This window comes from Pieris rapae, chromosome 20 (genome assembly GCF_905147795.1).
Source record: "Pieris rapae chromosome 20, ilPieRapa1.1, whole genome shotgun sequence".
Lineage (NCBI taxonomy): Eukaryota > Metazoa > Arthropoda > Insecta > Lepidoptera > Pieridae > Pieris > Pieris rapae.
Window position 1 is genome coordinate 2,837,318 of NC_059528.1, and position 20,419 is coordinate 2,857,736.

The 20,419-nt window shown below is 33.3% G+C and overlaps 3 protein-coding genes across 6 annotated transcripts in view; 2 read left to right on the top strand and 1 right to left on the bottom strand.

Moving 5' to 3' along the window:
- The first annotated feature begins 26 nt into the window (after positions 1–26).
- LOC111000947 (nucleoporin Nup188) lies at positions 27–13,588 on the top strand. Its single transcript, XM_022270557.2, has 17 exons — positions 27–234; positions 404–617; positions 710–1,314; positions 1,561–1,681; positions 1,950–2,063; positions 2,282–2,578; positions 3,436–3,941; positions 4,402–4,582; positions 5,306–5,570; positions 6,214–6,346; positions 6,999–7,155; positions 7,805–8,104; positions 8,236–9,636; positions 10,244–10,362; positions 10,795–11,011; positions 11,917–12,141; positions 12,964–13,588. The coding sequence occupies exons 1-17, from the start codon at positions 215–217 to the stop codon at positions 13,555–13,557; spliced, it is 5,469 nt and encodes a 1,822-aa protein (XP_022126249.2). The 5' UTR covers positions 27–214; the 3' UTR covers positions 13,558–13,588.
- Positions 13,589–15,261: 1,673 nt separating this feature from the next.
- LOC111000948 (adenylate kinase) lies at positions 15,262–16,696 on the top strand. Its single transcript, XM_022270558.2, has 4 exons — positions 15,262–15,390; positions 15,586–15,692; positions 15,868–16,104; positions 16,221–16,696. The coding sequence occupies exons 2-4, from the start codon at positions 15,591–15,593 to the stop codon at positions 16,608–16,610; spliced, it is 729 nt and encodes a 242-aa protein (XP_022126250.1). The 5' UTR covers positions 15,262–15,390; positions 15,586–15,590; the 3' UTR covers positions 16,611–16,696.
- An 898-nt stretch (positions 16,697–17,594) lies between these two features.
- Positions 17,595–20,419, bottom strand: part of LOC111000963 (guanine nucleotide exchange factor DBS) — an 83,406-nt gene continuing 80,581 nt past the window's right edge. For all 4 annotated transcript variants that reach the window (XM_022270587.2, XM_022270590.2, XM_022270589.2 and 1 more), the window contains exon 20: positions 17,595–19,862. In XM_022270587.2, coding sequence (XP_022126279.2) covers positions 19,765–19,862 — 98 coding nt within the window. In that variant the 3' untranslated portion in view covers positions 17,595–19,764. The remainder of the gene's footprint in view (positions 19,863–20,419) is intronic.

Here is a 20,419-nt window from a genome sequence, read left to right on the forward strand (position 1 = left end):
TGACTTTGACGTTAAACTTTGTTTATAGCCAAGCCAATCAGCGTAGTTATAACATCTTCTAACCTAACTTTCTTCGCACTATTCTTAATTTTTAATTATACAATTATTTTTGATTAACACATATAATAATAGTTAAACCAACATTAAAATTCATAGCGGCTTCTGTTAAATAAAATATGTTACTTTAAAAACGTTTGTGTCTTAATATTCTAAAATGTCGGAGCCGACAACTCCGTAAGTTTTAAAAAGTTATTTTATTCTTAAAGTTTATTTAAAGTATTTATTTATAGATATACATACATAGATTACAGGATATGCCAATATAATAATATTGACAAAAAATGTAATATAATTAATTATATAACGTGAAATATTTTATATATCGAAAATCTGGTTCTTTTAGTTATTGGAAACAGTTATGGCGTTGGACCACATCACAAAGTCTCTCCGTAGAAGAACTGAAGAAAGTCCTCGACAAAAGAGATGTTGTAGAATGTTTAAAGCAAGGCTTAGTTTGTTATAAGTCGTCGAGAACAGAAAAATTCACACAACTACAATCAAAGTATAGCGATCAAACAAGACTTTTAAATGTTGTCCAAACCTTGCAGAATTACATAGTAAGTATTGCTGTTGTGCGATGTCAATAATAAACTACTTAAGATTTAAGCCTGAATCAAGTTTTATGTCTGAAAATTATATTTTTTTCCAGGATGTTGATTGTTTTCAAATATGGGATTTGATAAAACACTACCTTTGTGATGTTTCATATGGCACTGCAACAAATGCTTTAAAGAATGTAGCTTTTGTTGATACCCGACCATCATTTTTGTCACCAAATGTTTGGAATTTTTATTATGCTGAAAGATTATTTCTTTTGAAACTTACACAGTATATGATTCAATTTAAGTCAGATGTAAATCATAAGTATCATGAATTATTTAGTAAGATCATCAAAGAAATAGGATTAAATGATTTAAAGACTTCTCTTATAAGTCAGTTTGAGAAACTTTTATCAACACCACCTCCATCAAGGAAAATTCAAAATGATTTTAACAATGATACTGTTAGACAGGAGTGGGCTAAATGCAATCTAAGAGAGCAAGTAGCAATTCTTCAGAATTTAATGATGATTGCAAGTGATTCTGGGATCTCTGACAGTGAATTTATAACTTTGTTCAAGTTGTTTAGAAAACATGATTTTGGTAAGAACCAAGGTTTTAATGATCTCTTGGAGGAAAGGCACAAAGAGACAAGTCTTAGAGTTATGTATATGGAGATTGGACTGTTCATGGTTATATGTGATAGTAAGAAAATGTAAGTAAATGAAGTTCTATTTACATTTATGTATCTGTTTCATTAATCATTTAAATCAAGAAGTTGATAAAAATTCAGTATATTTTGGTAGAAATAAAACATCAAAATTATATTTATATTGTGCATTAATTACTATGTCAAAAGTTTAGCTGTAAAAAAGTGGAAAAGCATTAGCTTTTGTGTCTATCATATTTCGTTAAATGCACAGTAAAATTTCAAATAGTCTGATTTATATCTTATTTTTAGCCAAAATTTGTCATCATGGATAGAAACTACAAAAACTACTGTAGAGACTGAATTTACCAAATTGCAACCTTGTACTGAACAGAGCCCCATGCTGATTATGTGGATGATGATAACTTTACAGGTAAATTTTGCCTAACAGATAAAACATTCACACCATTCACACTATTGTATACATGTTTTCGCTTATTAAAACAAAAACCTACACACATTTCTCAATTAGTTCCTTGGCTTTATTTTATACATGTAATTAGCATTTTGAAAATAATAAATTTGTTGCTATTTTTTTACTCATAGTTCATACATATCCTTTTATTATATGTTTCATTTTTTATTTCTACCTGCCCTTGCATTAATAGATTTTACTACTACATATATACAATTTTTTACAGAGCGAACAACATGTAAGATTGTTTGAGACCCAATACCACCATTATGGAGCCACGGCATTGAAAATGAGAGTCTTTGAGTTTATGCAACAAATGATTAGTAGCAGTGTTTTCAATGTAAGAACCCTTTCTCTGCTCAGTTCTACATCCATAAAAGTAATAAGTAAAGTAATTAGTATAGGAGTCCATAGCGAACACTGTGACACGTAATTTATATAAATTAAAAATTGTAAAGTTACCTAATACAATCTTTAAGTGTGAGACTTGACTTTAGATTTAGGCCCTTATACAAACTTTAATAATTCTACTTTTAACTTAATAAAATTTATTCCTAGGATGATTCAACTTGTGCCGAAATAATAAGACACAGAGTATTTAGACTATTGAATGAAATTTGTGATAAATTTGATGGTGACAGTACTATCAGCTGTCAGCCTGGAGTCATGCCGTTGTGTGCAGATTTAATCAAATATCCAACCATAGCTAAAGAATTCTGGAGGTTACAAAATGAGAATAACATTGGTGTTGTGTCATTATGGAATACAGCTTTAGAATACTTCCCGTTCAATTTTAAGGCCTTATCAGTATTGTCCACAAGTTTGGCTGAAGCCGGAAAGGACAGTGTTCGGAATGTAAGTAAGATAATATCATAATTAACAACTATTTGTTAAGATGAAACAATAAAATATTACTTTCATAATATGCTTAATATAAGCTTTGCCTAGCCTACCTTTGCCTACAACAAATTTTAATTTCAAATCATTTTGAATCTCTGAATTGGACCCTAGACCATGGTCTTATATATATACTGCACAATAGAAACAGTTTTTTATAAACATTGTCATCATAATGGATACATTAAGATAAGGTAATAATGTAATTTCTTAGTTATTTTTTTTGTACAAAAAGTAATTCAAAAAATAAACTTACCAATTTTAAAATTTAATTTTGTTTTTTTATATCTGATGCCATACAGAATTTGTAGTTCATGTTCGAGTAAAATAAATATCGTGAAAACTCAGTGACACTGAACTTTGCAATTTCGGGCATTATAGAGAATTGTTATTTATTGTAAAGAAACAGTACCTAGTATGGGTTAAACTATGATTTATTTTAGGGAGTTAGATGATTGTAGGTTCGGATTGGAATATTCTGTCTATGTGCTGATTTTAATATTTGTTCATATGGGGAAGGGAAACTTCGTGAGGAAACCGGGTATGCCTTGTTCCTACAATCGACGGTCTCTGTCAAGCACTGAAAGATCACTTGACTTGGGGCAGTTCAATTATTACCTAACCCCCCTTCCCCGTGTCAGCAAAAGTTAGCAATGCTCAAAAGTACATTCGTATTCAGTTTTTGTAGGTACCCTTGAAAATGCATATAAAAGTCCCCCTTGCCTATTAGAAAAACACGAAACGTATCCAGAAATTCAAACAATTTTCTGTGTTATATAGTACACCTAAATATAGCAATACTATGTAATTTACAGCTTTTAGGAGAATTGAAAAATTTACCAGTTTTCACTGAATTATACAATCCACAAGCAGTATTAATAACCGCCCTACAAGCAGAGGATGCAATTATTGGGAGAGACTATTGCCCACTCGGAGACCCCTCCTACACAATAGAAGCCGGCTCTAAAGCGACCATTTTGGAACGGAAAGAGGGCACAATGATTCACTTCCGCACACCATATTCTTATTGGACCGTGTTCAATAGCGAAATTGAAAAGGCTTTAGATCGGAAACAAAGTCATCATGATATCAATGTCACCTTGGAAAGGGTGTATGAAGGTACCAGGGTTCTGAAAGGTATACTTAAAGCCTTGGTCAATGATAAGGAGATTCCGAAAAGTCTAGTCGCACCAAGTGAAGGGGTTTTTGATATATTGGTGAGGTTTATGAGAGCTGAAAATCCACCTTTGCCGCTCTTGGTTGAATGTTTAGATGTGTGCACTGTGTTGGTACCATTGTTTTCGAAGGAAATTTATTCAAGGTAAGTTTTTTCATGGGTATCTTTTGGTTGGTTCTAGTGCTTATAAATAAAGATAGTTTTAAACCAATTTTGTCACAATAAATATTAAGCTTATTTTCAGTATGATATTTGAGTTTGTAAATTTTATTTTTAGCAGCCTTATAGCTCATTAAATAATAATTTATGTACTTTTAATCAAATATCAATCGGCAAAGAATTTTTATTTCGTTAAATTCAAGATAAATATAGTGGGTAAATAAATAAAAAAAACAATTTATACGATATTATTTTCCTAGTCATATATTCTCATTATAGTAGGGAGGCTGCGCCTTTTTGCCTTAATAAAGTAGATGTCATACCTTATAATAAAATTCGAAACGTCAATAAAATACGTGTTATAGATACTCTTGGTATATCTTATCTGCATTTTAAATATTTTTATGTATTACAATTGCAAATATCTGTTTTAATTTCTTTCAAGATTAATAAATACCGGTCTTCTGCCCCGTGTGACGAAGCAGCAGCTATCCCACGCGGAGTTCGCCACTGGTGCTTCATTGGAGTCTGGGGCCGTTGGATCATATCTGGTAACTTTGGAGCAGCCTACTGGAACATACCGGTTCCTTACTGCATATATTGATATGCTGTGCGCATTTCATAAGGTAAGTTTCACTATTTTGTATTGGATCAATAGACAAGATTGTATAATCAAAATCTTGTCCAATAGCCTATATTAAATTTTTAATTTATTAGTGGCCATAGAATCAATATAAGATTTTATTTTTATATTCTATTGAGTATTTGCTTTCAAAAGTAAAGTTAAACATTAATTATAAGAACCCGCCAAAACTAGCCAAGATGGCGTCGCATCGCTCCATTTGTTGGACTGTTTGGAAAAACGTAAACAAACGTGAAGCTTTTTACTAATTACACAATACAAGAATAGTAATAGACAAATGTAACATCTCGTTTAATAATCATTTAATATTAAATATCTTGGTTAATATATAGCGTTACACATTGACACATACCAAGAAGTGACAAAAGCACACAATATTCGTATTTATTGTTGAATAAGTTACGGAAGGTATGACACAAGTAATATGTATTTAATTTACAAGGGCCCAAACATTGTATATAATTTCAGTTTCTTTATCGTATAAAATAAACAATTTTTTTAGTTTGTGCGGAAAGACAATTGTCATGGGATTTATGGTCGCCCTAAATTTCATAAACACTTAATATTAAATTAAAAGTATATTTTTTGTGACATAAAATAAGGCGTAGCAATAAAGATATTTCGCATAACTGGGAGTTGGAGACGATTGTCTTTCCGCACAGACTAGCAATATTTTCCCGCTTAAAAGTTTTTATCGATCCTCCAGGCGACGATAGAAGATCGTTTAGTAAAAGAACTACTTCTACCAGGCATGGTTTTGCTTTTACGTGAAGTATTCCCCAATGTGTATGGATGGAGATACCGCACAGTTATAGAAAGGCGATCCCTAATACACAAGTGTGCGGATTTCTTTACTCTGGTGTTGCAACAAATAAACTCTAGTCCCAGTGTTACCATGTTGAAAAAGACTTGTGTCTATGGTCTGTTATATACTGAGAACGCTTTGGAGTTACTGAAGATTGCGTCTATTGGTATGTGCATTTGTTGAATATACATATTTTAAATCAAATCGTTTATTTGCTAGAATAGTCTTACAATTAGTTACATAAATTACAAAAATCCGCCAAATATAAATAGGCATGCAAATGTCATCTTATATTTTATTTATTTATTTATTTACATAAATACATTTATTATCCTTTCAGACATGTATGTACTTCTGTTCATGTTCTTATTTTCTACCTTTGTTTATTCATTGGTTTTATTCATTATGACACACTTATAAATTATGTAAGGGATGCCGTAGACAAGTAATAATTATGAATAACAAGTCTAGTTATTAAATCTTACATTTAGAAAAATGACAGCGCAGAGTTAGTTAGACACCAATATTTGTAATTAAAAGAGTTTGTGGTTCTAAACATTTATGTTTTAATTATTGGTATATATTTTAATACTCATTTTCTAAAGAGAGAAGATTTGTATGTATGTAACTAATAAACTACTAGCCTATTTCAAAAATATTTTATTATTAGTTTCCCTGAAGTCAATATCAATATAAATTTACTGCACCAGTAGTTAATGCCGGATGCAACAAACCAGTCGTATTTTCTACGAATCGTAGTCTATCTATCTATCAACTATGGAAAAAACACTGAAAGCAATTTTTTTCAGGTAATGAAACGTTGGAACGCCTTATCCATGAGGAACCAAATTGGATATCTGGTTCCGCGTATCAGTATACGTTCACATTGCAACGGTGTATCGCTATCATTATATTCGCTTTGCGAGAAAAGGAACTAATCGGGTATGTGTTCATCTATACTTGTCATACTAATATTATAAACGGAAATTATTTATATGTATGGTTGTAACGAAATGGCTCAAAAAAACTGGACCAAAATGGAAAATTCTTTTACCATTTGAATGCTACGTTATCATTGATTTCTGTATGCTATTTTATCGAAAGAATAAAATTGATTTGAGATTCTTACTGAAACCCAAGGTATAAAAAATGCCTATAAAAGTGAAAAATGTGAGTGTCCATAGGCGGCGGTATCACTTATCAGGTGAGCCTACTGCCCGTTAGCCAAAAAAAACGTTCAAAGTTATACATATGAAACTTATAGATCTGTGAACCCACATTATTCTCATTACGTATGGAGATATATTTGTATCATTTAATGATACAATTATGTTGACGAGAAAATAACTTCAAATTCAAAATTCAAACTAGTTTAAATTACTTTAAGAAGTGCGAAATTTAATTCTTTGACAATGATCTTGAATCTACTCTAAATCTCGTCGTTTATATATAAAACGGCACCATTTTAATATTTATATATGTATTTTTGGTTACAGTGAATTTGTCCTAATTTTTGTATAAAAAATAAACTAGAAAAAAATGAATGTCTTAGAATGGTTTGTCCCTATATAAGAAGAAATATTTTTCTCATCAGCTGTACTTCAGTAAGCCCACTGGAGCAACTCATCTTCGCTCAGAATAAACAAGTGGACAGCCTGAAGGTGGTTCCAAATGTGACAGGGTATATCCATCACGCCTTTAATCGGGGCCTTGCAGTACTAGGATGTCGATTACTTAGAAAATTCGCTGATGTAAGTTGAAATAGTAGATTTTGCTGACGAAATTTGTACAAAAGCCATATTTATTAATACATATTTTAATTAAAATATAATAAAAAACAGTGTGTACTTATGTACATGCGTTAGAAGTTATACTTCTTTGGCGTAACGATAAATATTTAAATTAATCAAAAAGATTTTATTTAAATAAATAAATTATTAGTAAATACTATCACAGTCGTATATGAAATTCATTTAAAAACACAAAAATAATATTTATTTATTCACACTGTTTAATTGTACTGTTACGAAACACGTGTTCTAAATTTAAAATACTAGAATATACAACTTGAACATAGTTATCAATTTCCATGCCACCTAGACCTAACTTTACGATGTCGAATTTAGGTGTTGATGGCATCGTAAAAATTCACTCTCATCATTTTTCTCCATCGCGTCAAAAGAAGTATAACTTCAATATATAACAACGAATTCAGGCGAACAAAATTCCAACTCATGCATTTTTCCCGAAGTCCTAGTTCGAAGTGAAACTGATGTAGTTTAATATATTAAAAATATAATTAAACGCAAAATGTTCATGATTTTTCGTTTGCTCTATTCTTTTTTGACTTTCCTCGTTAAAATTTCTAAGAATATAGCTATATGAAAACAAATTTTCCAGGGCTTCCAGATGTCTCTTTTCGCTTTGTTAGATATGACAGCACATCAGGTGCGAGTCATTTTTCTGGACAGATTGCGCGATGAGTACGAAAGTGAGGAACTCAAAGTTGCAATTCTAGACTTTGTCACCACATGTGTGGGGAAACAGCCTGGGCTGACTGAAGCTTTCTTCATGATGAATCACGAACGGGCGAAAGCTGACGAGAAAGAGAAGGAGAAAGAAATGAAAGAGAATGGTGATGATGACAGATTTGAAGGAATTTTGGGGTATATGGCGGATTATTTGGGGACTGTCAAATCTGTAAGTATTTTAAGTAACTGCAAGTTTGTAAGTTACTGCAAGTTTTTTGCAAATGAAGTATACTTCTATATAATTTTGATAATACTAGTATTTATTTCTTGAATTAAAAAAATAGTATTTTTATCTTTCAGGACGCTAAATTACTGCAAAGTCCGCTACTTGGATGCATAATGGCGTTATTCCATGCACTCTGGAAGAATAACATGCAAATCCTTGTCAAAAAGTTACGAGAACATCCCAATTTCTGGGATCATATGACCAGCCCTTTATTCAGCGAGATCCAACCTGATCTCCGCACTTATAGTCAAATATTCAACGTCCTCGGAATAGAATTATTCGTTTCCAGGGAAAAACTTGAACCAACTTTCAAAGAAGTGCTCGAACGCTTCTTCGATACGAACAAAAATCAACTGGATAACTGGATAGATTATATATTTTCCTTCAAAGGAAGATCCCTTGAAGAGGTTACTGATAAAGTGCCGATATGGTTGAGCTTGCTCACGTCATGGAAAGATTTCGCGACAATTTTCTGCAAATGTCTTCCGTTCAGTTTGAACATCGCGCACAAAGCCAAAATGGTTGCGCCCTGTATGAACGCTCTTTTGCACGAAATGGACGACTTCAAAGATGGCCGCCTTGTTGTCATTTTGGCAGAATTATACGTTATAATGCTGGCCAATTGGAAAGATGATTGCTTTGACAATAGGAAGACAAGTGCCAAACAGATTGACAGTTTACTTTCGAGTGGGGCAGCGGTTTATGAGCACTTACATCTCAGAGCAGTCCGAGCTATTCTATCTATAGGAACTGTCGCGATAAGCAGTTTGGATTACGAAATTAAAGCAAACAGCGTTTTGGCACAAAGCATTATACGCTCAGTGACTAATATAAACAGTTTGGAGCTCCAGAAACTCTTCGATGATATCAAAGACGAGAACAAAGTCGAAGAGGAGAACGAAATCCCGCCCATCGTGATTGCTTTGGCCATGCTCGAACAATGCCTTGAACTATACGATGACGTGTTTTCTGGCCTATCCCAGTGGTTCCAATCGACGAAGTTCATTAACAAATTATTGTGTTGCCTCCAAATCAGTCTTCAAAATAAGAGTCACCAACACACTTCTCTAGCCGCCCTGCGATGTTTGACCGCCTACGCGAGGGGACCCTTCTCAAAAGACTTGCTCATGAGCGATGTCGATCAGTTCCTCTGGCTGCAATTGCTTCCTCCCAAAATGGAGACGAACTCTAATGGGAAAACTTGGACGCCACAAGAATGGTGGAAAGTTTATGGGTATAGTTTGGATTTTATAGCCACTATGGTTATGAAGCACGGCCAGTTTTTCGTTGGTGATGCGATAACTTTTGTTGGAGTGCATTTGGAGCATATTGTGGAAGCAATATTGCTTCCGCGACAGATGTATAGTCTCGCAGCGTTGAATCTATGTGCGTCGACGTTAAGTTTGATCGTTCAGCTGGTGAAATTTGAGGCAAGATGGCGGATTTTGAATATTAACTCGCTCATCTGTGTTATGGTGAGTACAATTATTTTAATAAGACAATTTTCAATGTTTTTTGCCTGCTTTATATAAAGGTCTTTAAACGTTGTTAATTAGGCACAGTTAGAACTTAGAAGTAGTAACATAAAAAATCTTTAAAAAGTCAAAAGTCAAAATTTATTTATTTATATAGGTAACATATTGAATGATTCTAATTTTACATTTACTGCCAGTTCTCTAATCCAGGGCGTAGAACGGAAGAGAAGAACTGACAATAACCAATAAATTTTATAGACGGTATATCACCAATATCATTCTTAATATAGATATTTTGTCTCACTTTCGTTGTATCAAGAGCAGTGTTGACCTATATTGACTTCAGCGTGCGTCTCTCATCTCTGAGGGCGTTGCACCAATTGACGTTCTATCTATGTGTGTATAGACTCAAACCTTAGACCTAGACTTAAAAAGGTTCTAGCGGCACTGATTTATTTATTTTACTTGTATCAAATGATTGACTCTTTTGTCTCATTTCATTATAGCATAGATACAATTTGACAGAAAGAGAAAAGAGATCTAGTTGAAAGGGTGCATTTAAACTGCTATAATAATAGGTTAAACTATAAATTAAATTTGCCCACAGCGTAGTATAAGTGCGTGCGTGTATCAGTGTGTGATGTTAATGTTGCGCGCGCGTCGTCCGTCTGACGCCGGTCTGCACTCTGATGACGTCACACAGCCGTCACCTACCGCGTTGCATAGGTAAGGTTTAAAAAAGTTTCTATAGTAAATAAATTAACGACAATATAATAGTAAACAAATTAAAAAACAACAGGATTTTTTAACTTGCCCACCCAAGCTTGTAAAAACTGTCAAACATATGAACATATTGGAAATGTTTAATTATTAATGTGTTTTATTCGGTAAATTTGTCTACATAATATGCTAAACATTTTAAGTATATGATGCAAGCTTTTATATTGCTGTTTCATTTGTAATATCAATATTTTTTAAACTTAAAATAATTTAGCGTGACTCGAAAAGGAATATCATTAATTAAAAGTTTTAGTATTTGATACATAGAATGAAATTCTTGAGGGTTATAATTATGTCTTTATATTGCGATGTGTTTTGCACTGTATTAAAATTACAATTCGTACTTACTTTAAACTAATATTGTAAGAAATTTTTCAGGGTAATTGAAATCCTTCACATGGCAACACTGTGCCTGCTGTCATTTAGTCCGGATTTGTTATCTCTACTCGCCGAGCCGGCTTTAGATTTAGAGCGCTGGCAACCCCTGGTAGAGTTGCACTTTGGAGCTCCCAAAATCACATACGAACATTTTCCTCAATTGACATTTGGGACAATTCTATCAGCTATTTGCTTGCTTACTCGCTCTTTGAATCATGTAAGTTTTTTTTTAGTTTCTGTATAACACGTAGACGCCTTTATCATATTTATTTTATTTTCATTTATAGTTCGTGATGTTGTAACATCGCATGTATGATCGCTCTCGCACCCACGTAAACTCAAATTTATGTATTCTTAGTATTTACTGTATATTTTTAAATAATTACTTTGGAAGAGTGGTTATAGGATATTTTAAATCAAATGTTAATAATATATATATTTTACCTTTAAATAAAATTTGTATTATGTTTCCATAGGTCCGAGATCCACTATGAGAGTACATCGTTTCAATTTTGGATTTGAATATAGATTTGGGCGGAAACTATATACTCTCATAATTGACTTCGGACGTCAAACGGAACACGTAATAATGTTTCATATATTTAGCAGTGGCTCTAGCGTACGACTCTCATACAGAGGTCGTAGGTTCGATTCCCGGCTGTGCACCAATGGAATGGAAATGCACTAATTGAGTATTTAACATTTGCTCAAAGGGTTAAGGAAAACATCGTGAGGAAACCGACATGTCTTTGACCCAAAAAGCCGACGACGTAGGTCAGGCACTAAAGGCTGATCACCTACTTGATCTACTCTACAGGTTTAAAAAAATGATCATGAACAAGATTCAGAAATCTGAGGCCAAGACTTAAAGAGGTTGTAGCGCCACTGATTTATTTTATTATGAAAATGAAAATGAGCCTCTTATCCTGAATTCATTCTTTGCATGGTGGTGTTTGTTTTATTTATAAAATGTCTCTTAATTCAGTGTGCCTCTTGGCAAAGGCCTCCTCCAACAATTTCCACTGTAACTTATCATCATGACAGGTTATTTCATTATATTTACACTTAAATAACAGCAATGTCTTATTCAAGAATCCTCAACACATTCATATTTTTGTATAGACATATCACACAGAAGAAGTGAGCGGCTCGCGATCTCCTCGCGGGTCTGGGAGCGGGGGACGTCGTAGGGCGTGTTCGTGCTCGCACAATTCTCCCGGCGATCGACGACTCAATCGCAGCGAGTCAGTTGCGAGTGTGTCTTCTGCAGCGAGCGCTTTGCCTCCCACTGATGAGAGGTTGTTGGTTGGAGCGCTACACGCTACGCTAACGCTGTTAGCTTCACAGGTATAATACATATACAGTTATTTCTTTTTTGCTGTTAAGTATGTTTTTTTCCCTATTTTATTATGTGTAATATGTATTTTTGCACTTCTTGCCTACTTTGTGTAATATACTCACAGTGGTTGTCTGGAAGAAATCGCTCTAAAGCGATAAGGCCGCCAGTTGCTTTTCATTAAATTATGTTTAATATTTTCCTTTTATGTAATGCAACGAAGTGTTAGTAAATAAATAAAATATAATATAAAACTAAATTCCGCACAAACAACAGATAGACTTTGATTATCATATCTAAAAAATAACATTGTTAAAAAGTCTAATCCAGTTTTGATATGTTAAAATATATTAATATGATATATCAGTTGGTTTTAAGTATTGTATGTAAAGGGTATTTCAACAAGAACTTTGTTTTCTAAAACAAAATAAAACAAAGAATTTAGAGGAAAATGAATAAAATTTTTATTGTATTACAAAGAGAAAAGTTTGGCAATTATGAATGAAAAATGATATCTGGCAAATGTCCACCACGACCACGCTGACAGATGTTGATTCTATCATCAAAATTTTTAATCACTTTTTGGCAAAATGGAGGGTCTATTTCGTTAATGACATCACGGATTTTGAGTTTTAAGGCTGCAATCGATTCGATTGGCTCCGTATAGACTCTGTCTTTAACATAGCCCCACAAAAAATAATCCAGTGGTGTTAAATCACACGATCTGGCTGGCCACTTAACAGCTGAATTTCGCGAAATTTTTAATTTACAGTCACATTTTGAATCCTTAGTATATTGTTTTTGCGTTATTCTTAAAAAACTTATTATTTCAGGCTCTCCTAGCTGTCCGTGATCCAAGTGTTCCAAGTCGTCATAAACAACTCGTGAGACGAGAATTAGCATCCGAGCTAACGGTATATCACGATTTCGTTCGAAAACGAATTTTGTGCGCCGCGCACGCTCGTCCGCATCTAGTGCGGAACAAACTTGGCACCTGGCCCCTTGGAGCTGATGAAGAGGAAACCAAAAGAATCGAAGAAGCAAGAAACGAAAGGAACCCGTCACCGGAAGACGAGAGAACTTTACCGCCACCTCCTCCACCAAAGCGCGCCTCGCAAGACTCTATGCGAGAATTCATCTTACGCAAACATTTTTTGGACAAATGCGCTCAAACTCCCACTAAGGAACCACCGACCCCGGTATCGCACTCAACGCCAGCTTCGGATAAGAAAAGAGATAGTTCTAGAAGCCTTAAACGTGTCTCTTGGGCCGAAACTACGAGAGATAGCGATGAAATTCTCGATACGTCGCTACAAGAAATCGAAACTGCATACTCTAATCTAACGGAAGTGCAGATCAACAACGACGAAGATTATTTCCATTTTATGTCTGTAGTTTTTCTTTACGTTTGCCAAACTGAATTATAATTTTTTTTTAATTAAAGGTTTTTTATATTGATTTTTTTCATTGTCAATAACATTATTTACCATTTTACATATATTCGTGTGTTAAATATGTTGACACCTTATGAACTCGTATACACCTAAGTCACTTTATCACAGTGATTCCTTTTAAACGGGGGCAAAGAAGTTGGTTCACTGATTTTAGGCATTGTCGCTGCCCGCACTCACTACCAGAAGGCTCGCCAGTGCGTTACCGACCTTGTTCCTTCTTTTTACCTATCATAGAAAGCAATACCAAGTGTCCTTCAATTCACTGTTTCCAATGAATTACAGATGATAGGTCTGTTCATATTAATAATATTATAAGCAGAAACTGAACAGAGGGCAGTAGGTGGTTTCGATCCCCACCCGCTTACTATAAAAGAAAGGCCTTAGTGTGCCACGCTAGCTCGCCAAACAGCCCGTGCTGAGCTGTAAAGGCCCTTAAGGCCAACAGCGAGATTCCATTAAAAAAAAAAAAAAAAACACTACGCTAGCATTTGCTGCCCGGACGTTGACTAGAGTGGTCGTTGGTTTCGAAGCCGCGTACTGTGAGTTGGTTCCATGTTATTTTTATTCGGTGTGATTTTGTGTTATTGTTTTAAGATTAACGGTTGTGTTTTTAGAATATCTAAAGTCGTGTTGTTTTGATTGTATAAGTCAGTTTTAAGATAATTTTGAGAATACCGTGTTTTCTTAGTCATCAAGAGTAAATCACTTCATAGGTTATTTCGAATTGTTTTTTTTTAATTTAATTATCACTTCTGGTTGCTAAAAATATAATATTATCCATTAGAATATAAGCCTAGGCGACATAAATAGTAGGGACCTAAGGTTTTCATCGTTAAAATGAAATTTTCGGTACCACAGTTTGTCTGCCTTTACATACAGTGCATTAAGGTGAAATATATTTTTTAAAAAATTATACTTATTTAAAAATTACTTTTTTAAATGTAAAGTGGGAGCAAACCGTGATTCATGTGGTATCAAATTATTTCAGTCTTATTACTATTTTCTTGTGTAGCCAAGTGCACATTTCAAGGATCGTCATGCTCACTCAAATGTCATTGCTTGTGGCGGCGTCCATGCATCGGGTTGTCTCTCTCCCTAAAATATGGCGAGGGGGCCGATGGCTGGCCATGCGTCATACTCGTGAACGGGTGCTACTTGTGGTGACTGGTCGTACTTGAATTCGTGTATGCGGTGATATTAGTTGTTTATACTACGTATTTGGGTGTTGTTCTCACGAGTATGTAAGTGCGTGCTCCTATTTCACCATGCCTCCTGCTGATAGAGGACAAATCTTTGTTTTTAATTTATTTTTTTATTCTTTATTACTCAATATGTCATGTGGAACATGGTGTAGTGGTTGCAGCTCCTTACAAACATTGTGTAAAAAAAAAACTTGGCGATTAAAAAGAGTGGCGGAGAGTTTATTGCCAGTTCTTCTCTTCCGTTCTACGCCCTTGATTTGAGAACTGGCAGTAAATGTAAAATTAAATTCATTTTATATTTCTTTTTTGACATTCATAAGTGTACTATTCTATTGTTACCTACATGAATAAATAAATTTTGAATTTGAATTATATCCAACCAAGTGATAAAATATTAACACAAGTATTAACTACATCTGTATTATTCATTTCATTTATCTGTATGATGTCATTTACCTGACAATGATTTCTGACTTTGACATTAACAAAACAGGTGTGAGGTGGGCAAGCAAAGCGCCAGCAGCAAGTTAACTGTTGTAGATCACGCCAATCATTTAAATTGACCACAAGATTAACTGCAATAAGCTTAGATTCAATTGAACAGGTAGGTAGGGTTAATATAATAGACATTTTGTCATCTAACAAGTATCTTGATTATAATTTTTTTTTCATTACAAGACGACATGGTTTGTCTGCGAAGGCCTAACACCATACCAGGCTTAATTAAAATATTATGCATGTAGCGAAATGAGATGTGCTTATAATAGACGTGCTTACTACACAAAATAATTTATTCCAGATACTATGGCACCGACGGCCGCTGCTGTGAGACCTAAGCCAGATGAAGACCCTACGGGTATTAGAGCAGTATTATTGGGACCTCCAGGCTCAGGCAAAGGAACCCAAGTGAGTAGAAAATAGAAGATGTTTATGTACTTTACTTAGAATATTAATAGTTTTATTCACCCAAATTTATTGTCTTATCTTGTCTTTGTTTTTGTTCAATTTCCACAACATGATTATGTAACTTTATTGATAAAATAATTAAGGTGATTACGATGTTTTTTATTTTAAATTTTAGGCGCCTCGGTTGAAAGAAAAATATTGTGTATGCCATTTGTCTACGGGAGATATGCTTAGAGCAGAGGTAGGATCTGGCTCGGAGCTAGGGCGTCGCCTAAAGAAAGTAATGGATGAAGGAAAACTAGTATCAGATGATATGGTGGTGGACATGATTGATAAAAACTTGGACAAACCTGAGTGTAAGAATGGATTCTTGCTTGATGGTTTTCCTAGAAGTGTTCCACAGGCTGAAAAGGTAAGATATTTTTTTGCTTAATTATTTATTTCATTGAATTCAATTCATGACTTGTGATTTTAGTAATACTTTTATTTTCATAAGTATAATGTAAACAATTATTATTATCCTTTCAGCTTGATGGCCTGCTAGCTAAGAGGAAGTCAGCATTAGATGCAGTAATTGAATTTGGAATAGAGGATAGTTTATTAGTGCGTCGAATTACTGGCAGATTGATTCACCCATCTAGTGGTCGGAGTTACCATGAGGAGTTCCACCCTCCCAAAAAGTCAATGACTGATGACATAACTGGGGAACCCTTAGTAAAGAGGTCTGATGACAATGTAGATGCTCTTAAGAAACGGTTAGCAACATATCATCAACAAACAGTTCCTTTAGTAGACTACTACATGAGACAAGGCCTACATCATAGAGTGGATGCATCTAAGTCTGCTGAAGATGTGTTCAGCAAAATTGATAACATCTTTAAGACCCGTATCTTCAGCAGAGCAAGATCATCATTATAATTTTATTAATAAGTGAAATGATTTGTACAAACCTTTTACTAATAATTCATTTGGTGACTGTTTAAATATTTACTGTTTTTCATGATCATAGTTAAATCTATTTTAGAGATTTTTTTCTTGTACAAATACAGTGGATATTGGAAATATATTTTTTATTTTAAAATCCTTGTAGATACTATTTTTTGCCAGGTAAATTTCAAATTATATTACTTACTATACTACAACTATAACTCAAATATAAGTTCTAAATAAAACAGCAGTATTAGTTAAGAATTTATTGTATTCTAAATATTACATATGAAATCTTTAAATGTAATTGTCTATTTTTTCAATATTGGTATGAAGACATTTTGAAGCTCAGACAAGGTCAATAATTTATAATCATAGTATATCTTTCAAAGTTCCTATTACAATAACCTTCTCCAATAATAATAATTGTGTTTAAAATTTATTACCATATAATGGTAATAAGTTATTTAATATTTTATATTTTTTCTATAGTTTATATCATTGTGGTTCTCTGTATGTCTAATATATCCAATTTATAATAGTTGCTGCTTACATGTTTTTAAAAAGCAATATTTGCTCACATTTTCATAATAGGTGATAAGAATTAAAATACAAATAAATAGCACTTATTCTATATATAGCGTTATTAAAGGAAACTTACAGCATTTTTATGAAGCTAATCAAGCTGTGCATTTGAAAGACATGTTGGAAGAAGTGTGTTAAATTAAAGTTACTCTTGATGGATGATATTGGATATTATATTTGTATTTTATACCAGTTATTTTCATTTTGTTGGATAGCAGCTATGGAGTAGGTACATAGTAGCAAAATAATATTGTTGTTTATTACTTGGAAATACATTTTCTTGAAAACATAATTATAGGGATATATATTCAATAATTTACTTAAGACATTTTAGACTTGCAGAGAAAGTTAATAATTACAAATAGAATAGATATTTCAAAAAGTTTTGAAGGTTTTTTTAATATGAGTAATCTATAAGTTGTCCCTGAGGAGTTCACAGCCGTACTTATTTTATTTGCACTTTCAATATGGAATTACACATTTACTACATTATACTAACTTTACAAAATCTTGTATTGATGATATAAAGAAAAGAAGTTAAAATAATTTTCTAAGGAAATAAAGCGTGGATTATGAAACTTAGCCAAAATATTAAAATAAAACAAATAAAATGGTAAAATCCTTGTAATGTTTATTTTGCATGATTCGTAACAAAATGCATTTGACAAATAATAATGACATCTCAAATGCATACCAACAACACAGATATAAAAACGTAGACTAGTAGACACCTAGGTATTTATAACACCAAAAAGCAAATAGGCACCTCACTCACAAATACTTTTAAAATACAGCGTATAACAAAATCCCGTACCCCGTTTATTATGAAATGGTCCTTAAAAATGATATATCAAAACAAATACGGCTATACGATATAAAATATCTAAAATTAATGACAAATTTGTTAGGTGTAGGAGGTACTACCTAAGATGTAAAGAAAGTAACGTTGGCCAGTTAAATCACTGGCCGGCCGTAACACCCCGGTGGCTACAACTAAGGTCGAGTTGTCCTAAGCGCTCGGAATAACTTAAGTAGCGCGATTTATGGTATGATGACATCCCAGTAATTTGTAACTGAAGAGGTGTCGTAAATATTCAGACAGACATTTTTAAGCATTTTTGGCAAAATCCATAAGTCAATTACCAGATGGGATAGAATCGTAGAGCACTAGAGTTTGACAGATGGAAGAGTCAGCTTGTCAATGAATGTTAGCCATAGCCAATCGACTCTACAATTTATGCTAATTTCAGAAATTACGGGGTTTTCGTTATACGCCGTTTTTAAATAACAAACGCAAAGCGACAATGATATGATTACATGGATATGATACTTTGATAGCTACAATCTTTATCTTACAACCTTAAGAAACATTTCACGATATTATTATTGTCTCAAACTGTTAAATTATGCTTAATCTGCTATGGGATATATTTTGGTTGTTACATCGTGAAATGAGAGGGTAATGTACCAAACTATGTACACATTTGTCATGGACGTTTGAGACTAACTCATTTGAAATAAATAACTAAAACTAAATATTTACAAGTATTGGAGTCAAAGATAAGGTTTTATTATTTTAGAATTAACGTAAATGGTAGAAAATATACAAAGAAAACGTTTATGAAATTTTAGGTCCCAACATCGAAATATCGATACAGATATTTAAATATCTTTAAAGACTTTGTGTTATAAAAAAAAGCAAAGGATTGATACCAATATTGCGAAACCTTCTAAAAAACAAATTTGAATTGCATACCGATCTTTGAAAATTTCTATTTGTCTATGTCCCATAATAAAAAGGAGTTCGAAGTGAAATGATTAACCAATTAAATTTTTATCTGTATCACATTACAAAGTGATAAGGATATTTAAGGGCTTGTAAATATATCATAAGTGTAACAGAGACAGCGATCTAAGAAGTCGCTCATTATCTCTTTCTAAAGGTCGATTTCTGATTTGATTTTTCATATATAACAACCTCAATCTCATACCGCTTAACAATTTTCTACGCCACTACACTTTGGATTCTCATACACATCTAGCACATCCCCTTACTTATAAAAATAGTCGTACAATTTACATTACTTAAGTCCTAAATTATTAGTAATATTAAGATATGTTTATAAGTAAGGGGATAATACAATAAAGCTTTTATAACATTTATATATAACATTACACAAGCGGGTAAGCGCACTTTGTAAACTTGGATTATTGAAATTTCCGATTTTTTGACTTAAGTCGGGTTACTTTTAACTATAAGGTCATTGATACATCTACAAACGTCACAGTATTATAAACTACATAAAGGTGAACGAAACACAGTGCACTACGTCAAAAAGGCTCACTATGGTACAAAAAACGCTACAACTTCTAGAAACAACTATTTACAAAATTTTGAAATGCATTCTATGCCCAAACAGAAAACGACGCTTAAGACCTTCATGGCTGTTGACAAGAATAATCATCAATAGCCATATGTCTTATCCAAGAAGACTTATAATTGGAGTAAAGCTATTGGGTCAAAGGCTCAAAGTGATTTGCGAGTTAACGCCATTCGAGTTTAGTGGTCGTGCAGTCGGTCGTGAGAACGACTCGACGAGCGCGAAGTCTTACGCTGGTCAAGGTAAGCCGCCGGCGCCCAACCTTCACCCTGACCACCTGCAAATTATTGTTACATATTATATACACATAAAGATACACAAAAATCATTAATATATGTATAACAAGTAGGGGTTGTAGAAAGCGAACTTTATTCAAAATTTAGTTACCACAGATGAAGTACTTGGTTCTGTTAAAAGGGCAAGGTAAATAATATTAAATATTACTTTCCAACCCAAAAATTTAGGACTATGCCCTATATGTAAGACACACGTCTTACATACAAAAAAATCTAATAATGTAAATCATTCTTAACTACTTTAACACACAAAAATTTTATCAAAATCTTTGCAGTCGTCTAGGTGTTTAGTTACGAACACATGCATAGAAGTTTTATATATTTTCCAGCTGTTTATTTGATGTAAACTTCATCGCCATCTGTCGAGTTGATTTGAGAAACGTATACAAAAAAATCATTCAAACCGCTACAGCCGTTTAAGAGGAGTTCAGTGACATACACACGTACAGTAGAATATATAAAGATATTAAATGTTTATGGATTCAATGGGCAAGGCAGACAGATTTCCCCAACTGGTTTATCAGCCTTTACTCATTAG